At 39.6% G+C, this 8,209-nt stretch overlaps 1 protein-coding gene across 1 annotated transcript; it reads right to left on the bottom strand.

Moving 5' to 3' along the window:
* Window positions 1-1,534: 1,534 nt before the first annotated feature.
* On the bottom strand, window positions 1,535-5,018 carry LOC115741462 (protein C2-DOMAIN ABA-RELATED 4). Its single transcript, XM_030675378.2, has 3 exons — window positions 4,793-5,018; window positions 3,412-3,507; window positions 1,535-2,148 (listed from the first exon to the last, which is right to left on the bottom strand). Exons 1-3 carry the CDS (start codon window positions 4,955-4,957, stop codon window positions 1,858-1,860), a joined length of 552 nt encoding a protein of 183 aa, XP_030531238.1. The 5' UTR covers window positions 4,958-5,018; the 3' UTR covers window positions 1,535-1,857.
* Between the last annotated feature and the right edge of the window lie 3,191 nt (window positions 5,019-8,209).

The following is an 8,209-nucleotide window of genomic DNA, read 5'->3' as shown; positions in this document are numbered from 1 at the left end:
CTTTTCTAGGGAACAAAAAGATGTCGAAAAAGCGGATGCACTCCGTTCTGTTCACTTACCATGCGTAAACTCAACTTGCAAAACTGTACTCAAGAATAAGAAACCCTCGTCCAACACAATCCCCATTTCCTTTCTCTACCTCTCTTCCTCAGCGACCGGCCGCCACACGACTGTCTCGCATGCCACGCTAGTCACCACCTGGAGTGTCGATCATCTGTCGTTACCGCTCGACCACCGGTACCGATTTGATCTCTCTCTCTCTCTCTCTCTCTCAAAAATTCGAAGTGAACTGCCACCTTTCTTCGATTCGGGTCGATTGTGGTGGCCCAAACCGACGCGCACTTAGAGGCTGTGGCGGTGGCGAGGATGGTAACGGTGACAGAGAAAGGAGAGAGAGGCGACCTTGAGACAACAGATCAAGGACTAGATAGGATAGGACTTCCTCATGAAATAATGTTCTCTAATATTAAATGGACATGGAGGCAAAAAAAGAACAACACAAGTTGGCCGCCTATCGCATTTTACAAACTTAATGACACGTACTAGCTTTTGAGTGCCTGTGTGTGAATTCCTAATAGCTATACAACTTATAAGCATTTTACATGGAAAAATTGTCCAAAAAGTCCTAAGCTCATCGAACGTCAGCCAACTTAGTCCTAAATTTTTTAATTTCGCCAATTTAATCTTAAACCTTTTCACAATTTGTCAATGCAGTCCATCTAGTCAATTTTGGCTAGAAATCGCTGTTGCGGACGTCGGTTGTGCCACGAGGGCTTTTGCGGCCCTCGCCTATGGGGTCAACGTGGGTGGCTGGCCTGCCCACAATTGAAAAAAAAAAAAAAGAAAAGAAAGAAAAAAAATTGCAATATCATCTATGTCAGCATTGATCGTGCCACTTAGGACAATCAATGTCCATGTCAGCGATTTTTGGCTAAAATTGGCCGAAAGAACTATATTGACAAATCGTCAAAAGTTTTAGACCTGGATTTGTCAAGCTGAAAAAGTTAAGATTGAATTGATCACCATATTATATATTTAGGATTTTTGGACAATTATCTCGACCTTAAGCTAGCTAGTGATCCCCCAAGGGTCACGGTCCAGCCAGATCCCTATTTTGTCCCTTTTGTTTTTTTCCCCTTGCTTTCTTGCAATAAGTAATCTGATATTTCTGATTGGACTTGAGGAGGGGTCAAGTTGGTGCGTGCCGCTATAAAAAAGCACATTATATATGGAGGCATTTGGGAGGGAAAAAGCTTTTCAAAGCATCTTATGAGACGAAGCCGTGGCGGTTTGCGCTTGTCTTAGCACTAAAATTTGATTTATCACTTGCTAGGATCCACTGTCAAGTGCAAAGATTTTCAAACTTGAATAAACCTTGTGCATGAGAAAACAAAGATTTCATGCGGTGTTTCGGAAGGAAGATCGATCCGCGTATGAAAAGCTCAGTTCCCTTTGCATCGCTTGACCTGTGAACAAAAAGCTCCTCGATAACATAATAGCCCGACCGATGGATAAACCAAAGGTAAGCTTCTGATGATTTAATCTTAGTAGAAATTTTCGAAAGCATGAGCAAACAATCCCCCAAGAAAGTTCAAAGATTGCTAGAAGTAGCAAGAGATAAGGCTGCACAAGCACTTGCAAATACACAATCACCACCTTCCACCCTCTGATCATGTTGTTTCGAATAAGCTTAACCTATAAATCACATGAGACACGAGCATTTGCGACATGTCTGCCTCGCTAAGCACATACAAACCAGTCACGCGTGGGCAGAAACACATACAACAGCTTCTCTTCGCAGGATGGTATGAACAAGAGAGGTTCGAGTACAAAACACGGGCCCAACCTCATGGTGCTTTATAAGCCCTTGGAACCAGGAAGATCGATCCACTGGAGCTGAATCTCCACTTCTCCACACTCAACGTTTCTCAGTCTGAGGACCATGTCTTGGACAACTCGGCCTTCACTCCACATGATGCAGCTTTCTTCGGCGAGGCAGTTTTGTCTACTAGGTTGCAGCCTCGTTATGACAGTGCCACTGGGAAGGCCTTGCAGATTCATCTTGAGAGCTTCTATGAATGGTTTTATGTCAAACTCAGCATCTCCCATTTTGTCATCCTTGCTGAATGTATCGTGGTCATAAACAGTCTGCACTTAAGCAGAATCCGAGTAAAACATGAGAGAGAGAGAGAGAGAGAGAGAGAGAGAGAGAGAGAGAGAGAGAGAGAGTCTAAAATTGCTGCATTTTGCAACAATACGGCTGGGGAAAAAAATCTCTGTAGTTGTTGCATTTTACAACAACACGCCCTGGAAAATTGAAGCCACGAGGAAACATCAATATCTGTCTTCTCCTAATCAGGAAAAGCTTCATTATCTAGATGCAGAATGATGCCATCTTAATTTCTTTCAGCTGGACGAATTGCAAGTATATGAAAGAACCTAAGCGCGAAAGCAGGTTCCTAAATGCAAGCTATGGCGTGTTGGAGTTCTCAACTGCAGTAAAAAGGGAATTTACTTTATGATGTCATCTCATTTGCCCTATACTATTCGTGGACCCTAAGGACAATCAAAATAGTTTGACTTCAACCCAATTAATGAGCTGCAGCATCTTTAATGACTGAACTTCGAGAATACTTATGAGGCAGAGACCCGAGAAACTTGCAGTGAACCAAACTTGCATTTAGACTCTTTGAAAAATTAATAAGCAGGACAAACATAATAAAAATGATATGGCAATAAACCATGATGGTATCAGTAGGAAAAATGGTAACTATTCTTTAGACAAAGCAAGGAAAGAGAGCAGCCGGTCTTGTGCTAAATAACAAATATGTCAGCACTCTGCACTCTAAAAAGCATTACTAAGCCATGACTTCTTTGCTTTAATGTCTTTTCCACAGCTAAAATACATAAATAGTGGAAGAGCCGATAAATATACAAAGAAAAACTAAACTCTCCCTTTCATTTTTTTCATACTGCACTAACATATGGAAGAAAATTTAGGAAGCACTGTGACTGCATCCTTCCATGTATTGCCGTTAATGCATTATGGATTTTGTATGAGCACTTGACATATCTAAGCTGTTAAGTTGAAAAACAAACAAACAAATTCCAACGTAATATGCTTGTAATATTGTTTGTGATGACCTTAAAAAATTGCATGCAAGTATGCTAAACTTAATGATGATTTCTTTTACCTAAAATCTAATCTTAATACAAGATGCATCATCTAAAGATACTATCAGACAACTTCCTTAGATAGTCCTTAACTTAAGCACACTAGTGAGGAACAGACTGGCAAACAGAGAGGCCGACGAGGACAGAGAATTGAAAAAATAATTCATATCTATCCAAACTTAAGTTATGAAGGGACGGGGAGAGAGAGAGAGAGAGAGAGAGAGAGAACAAACTTACCAGCTCGATTGGAATAGCAGGATCTGAAACAGAGAGAGTTAGATCTTCATTCCACTCGGGATTAACATCCTTCTTTATAACACGGGTCTTCAGTTTCTGCATCAGTAATTACCTTTTTAACTAAAGGATTTCTAAGAGAGATCAATGTAAATAATACGCATTTGACAACAACCCACCATATAAAAACATATCCAACTAAAGTAAGTTCCGCACATAGGAATAGTGAAACAAGATGTGACATCAAGAAGCCCGGACTATGAGGGAAGTATTTGATGTTCTCGGACCTTAAGTTTAGGAAAGAATTAGCAGGATGCATCTGTATTCAGAAAGAAAAAGAGTACAATGGAAATACCCCACCCTCCCTTTCTACAAAGGTAGGCTTCGAAGGCTTGAACCTAATATGGGAAAAAAGTGATTCCAGTTGGATCCATTGGATCTCTGTCTAAAAAAGCAAAAGGGGAAAAAGTAGGATTGACATTTGAAGGTCAATAACTGCAGGACAGGAAGATAATATGCCAGCAAGGCATTTAAAAGACCTGAAAGGTTAAAAGAGCTAAAAACTTTTTGGGTTCCCTGTAGTGAAGAAGCAACTTCGATGATTTAGCGGAGTTCATTACAATGTAAGCATGGTTTGCAAGTTCTTCACTTGAGACTTCTAAGGCAAGAACAAGTGAAAATAATCTATTAGCATGATTAGCAAGCGAAAACTTGTACAGACAACTTATTAACACATCACCAACACGAAAAAGAATACTAATATCCTCATCAGTGGAAGCGGATGCGGAACTTATCAACACGAGCAACGCATGGAAACTCATGACAGCATTATACAATTTTCAAGAGACAACGAAGATTAGGGACTCCAGGCTCCATGAAAAGTGAGATAATCTCATCGAATACCGTTAGAAAACTGTGGGAAAATTACAGCAACTGGATCGAGATCTCATCACTACAGAGAGACCCTCTGCTGAGTACTTCATTCGTTCAATTGAGACATCTGATGGAACAGAGTTCACAATGCAACTTGAGGGAAGCTCAAGGCTTGTTGGCAGGAATAAATGGAGTCACTGATCTTCGATCAAATGTTAAGGCCTAAATTCATAATCATGAAACGAAGCAGCTAAAAGAAATAGAATCCACCAAGAAACAATCAATCAGCGAGACCTCATCAGCAAAATTTTCCATCAATCGGATCATTTGGGCAACGACCCAAGTCACAGAAAAGATCCAAAAGCCCACCCGTATCTTCACTTCTCCCCGAATCGATACATGGGAGAAACGAAGGTCAAATCATCGTATCTCAAGCGTTGCATGCAACAAAAAACGAAGGGGGAAAAACAGAGAGAGGCTAAAAAGGAGGAGGAGGGAGGGGGAGGAGGACCTGCTTCGCCATCTTGACGACGACGTAGGGGTCGCTGGATCGAACGTCGCGGACGGCGAGATTGACGCCGCGCTTGATCCGGATCCGGAGAAGGCCCAGCAAGCTCTCCATCATCGACATCGAAGATCGACCCCCTCGCGACGGTGGCGTTCTCGGCGATGACATCTCTCCCTCTCCCTCGTCTCCCTATTTTATATGTGGACCCCGTTCAGTCACTCTCTCCTGCAATGCGACATCATCAACATCTCCGAAAAGAAAAAAATTAATATAAGGAAAAAAAGAAAAGTCGGAAACCCAACAACGTCGCGCGATTGGACTAACGTTTATCATATTAAAATCGATCAAATCGGCGAAAAAGAGCCACCTTGGTGGGACACCACCACGCTTGACTTCGTGGGATTTCTCGACTTGTCTTTTCCCGGAAAATGTTTTCTGGGACGGAAAATTCACGTCGAGCATCCACCTCCTCGAACGCCTGATCGTGATGGGTCCTGTCTTGATTGATTTCTCGCGACCCTTTTACTTCAAGAAAGGAAAAATCTGGAGAAAATGACTGTCGAAAGGCCGAATTGCTCCGAGAGGGAGACGAAGATGGAGGGGGTAAAGAGGTTTTCGTTCTCTCTTTTATCCTGGGGAGGGGGGGAAGGTGACCGGTAATTCCGGTGAGCGGTAGGGAAACATTTGGACGGCATTTTGTCTGAAGCGAACACGTGATTTTGAGGGAGCGTTGACGTTGACTGGCGTGAGGGAACGAGTGGGACAGGTTCAACGTGGTGGCGGCTTATTTGTTCATTTTGTTTTCTCCGATTTTCAACTTGGCCACGTGGACACGTGACATAATTTTTCTTTGACAAAAAAAAAAAACCTTAAATAGATAAATCGGGAAAATTAATAAAGTGCTACGATAGTATTGTATCAAAATCGAATCAGTATTGTACGTCGAAATTGTACAAGCGATTTGTTCTTTGACAACTGTGCAGATCTTGTGAGTTTGACATGCTAATTTCAATCTCCCATTTATTTTTCCGTTACATTCCACGTGGACATCCGAGTCGAAACTAGTTACGTCGGTAAGATTTTCGACTCTCCACCGCTGCCAAGTGAAAACGATCTCGTGCTTAGCCGACTTCGAGTTTTGGCTACATCCGCATCTCATGGAATCCGTATAGCTATTTGACATGAACTTTCTCGTTATCTAAGTGAAAAAAGAACTTTTGGTGCCTTGAATTCATTTATGTAAATTACTGGGCATCCATATAAAAAATATAAAAAAAAAATACTGGGCATCCATATAAAAAAGGGTTAATACCACGGAAAACCCCAACCTGGTACACTTGTGACAAATTTACCCCAAATTATTTTTTTGACCATATAAAACTCCAAACCGGTATACCTGTGACAAATTTACCCTAAATCGGTACACATGTGACAAATTTACCATCCGTTAATTTTCATTAAATTTAATCATCAAACCGTTGATTTGGTGACACGTGACGGTTGACAGGTATACCAGTATGGAGTTTTGACCATCTGCTTGTCACGGATTTATCAATTTGAAATTTTTCGTGATATTAAATCAATTTAACTAGGGTAAATTTGTCACGGGTGTACCGGTTTAGGGTATTTCGTGGTCAAAAGAATTAGTTTATGGTAAATTTGTCACAGATATACCGGTTTAGGATTTTTGGTGGTCAAAAATATAGTTTGGGGTAAATTTGTCACATGTGTACCGGTTTGAGGTTTTTCGTGGTCAAAAGAATTAGTTTATGGTAAATTTGTCACAGATATACCGGTTTAGGATTTTTGGTGGTCAAAAATATAGTTTGGGGTAAATTTGTCACATGTGTACCAGTTTGAGGTTTTTCGTGGTCAAAAAAATAATTTAGGGTAAATTTGTCACAGGTGTACCAGTTTAGGGTTTTTCATGGTATTAACCCTATAAAAAAAGGGTGGCCACCTCTTGCTTGGCACCTTTTCTTTGGCAATGTCCGACGAATGGAGAGATCAGGTCGTTAAACATCATTAAAAGGGCCCACATTTTTTTTTATAAGTATAAAAAAGGCCCACGTTGATCCTTACGGCTTTGATATATATATATTTAAAATTTTGGTTTATAAGCGTTGTAAGATCGGTAGAAATAATTTTATATTACATTTTTATGATTTTTTTTTGGTTGGAACATTTTTATGATGTTTAATAAGAAGAATATAAGAATGTTCTCTTAGACTTTGATTTGAATAATTAAGTAGAAATAAAACTTTTAAGTGACCGGTTTAGTTTTAGTGAATGGCATAATACACACATATAGATATATATATATATATATATATATATATATGTATATATCAAGGGACATACAACTACAAATTAATGTTAGGGGACATGAATGTTATCGTTAACCTGGTAGTTAAATCTTTTTTTTTTCATGTTCATCGTTTGTTTCGCGGAAAATAACTTTCAGAAAACTATTTTTCAAATTTTTCGATGTTTGGTTCTTGGAAAATGAGCCAATAAAAAAAAAACTCATTCAAAAGTGGGAAAAATGTAAGATTTTCCCTAGTCTTTAGTTCCTCAACTCCTTTACATTCATTTTCTTTCATTAATATAAAACATAATTCCAAATAATTAATTTCTTAATTTTTAATTTTTTAATTTTTTAATTTTCCCTTTCTTTCTCTACCGGTTGCCGACAACAGCAACAATCGGCAACCGGCCACAGTTGTTAGCTCGAGACCGGCTAGCTCGGGTCGAGCCTCGACGGATCTAGTGAGGCTAGCCTCTATGCGCCTAAGGTAGGTGAGGCGAGGTCATGCTCGGCTTGAGCTCGCTGGCCGTCGCCGTGGCCTGCGACCGGCCGAAACAAGAAGGACAAAAAAATGAAAAAGAAAATAAGAAAAGAGAAAAGAAAACTCCTTACCCAAAAAAGAAAAAGAAAACATAGATAATTAAAAATTCGATTTAAAAAAATAAAAAAAATGAAAAGAAAAGAACAAAAAACACAAAAAATATTCAAAGGAGTGCATGGAGGAAAATCCAAATCAATTACATATTTTTTGAGTCTTTTTCATACTTCACCCAAACACCAAAAAATATAGTCGGTTTCCTAGAAAACGACTTCCGGAAAATATTTTTCAGAAATTTCACTTTTTCGCGAAACAAACGGAGCCTAATATACATGAAGAATGATAATTGAGCTTTGTTGATGTAAAGTAGCATTCACTTAATTGTCTATTGGATTCTTAAGAATAGTGACAAAAACAATTGACCCCACAGACAAACTTCTCACACTGCATTTGGTCATCGAGATGCACTTTCTCATGAGGAAAGATTGGGTTGAGAATATCTCAAAATGCTCAATACCAAATGTAATTATCATTACGGTCATGCGCAAATTTATGAAAGCTTTCGGTGAATTTG

The sequence above is a fragment of the Rhodamnia argentea genome, chromosome 6 (assembly GCF_020921035.1).
Source record: "Rhodamnia argentea isolate NSW1041297 chromosome 6, ASM2092103v1, whole genome shotgun sequence".
NCBI lineage: Eukaryota > Viridiplantae > Streptophyta > Magnoliopsida > Myrtales > Myrtaceae > Rhodamnia > Rhodamnia argentea.
The sequence above is the reverse complement of the archived record's forward strand: the minus strand, read 5'-3'. Positions and strand labels throughout refer to the sequence as shown.

What these genes read in the sequence shown, in the direction of transcription:
- LOC115741462 (XM_030675378.2), bottom strand. Translation starts at nt 4,957, where the DNA reads ATGTCATCGCCGAGAACGCCACCGTCGCGAGGGGGTCGATCTTCGATG. An exon ending in TCGTCAAGATGGCGAAGCAG is followed by an intron (nt 3,508 to 4,792) that starts GTCCTCCTCCCC and finishes TTACTGATGCAG; the next exon opens with AAACTGAAGACCCGTGTTAT. An exon ending in CTGCTATTCCAATCGAGCTG is followed by an intron (nt 2,149 to 3,411) that starts GTAAGTTTGTTC and finishes GCTTAAGTGCAG; the next exon opens with ACTGTTTATGACCACGATAC.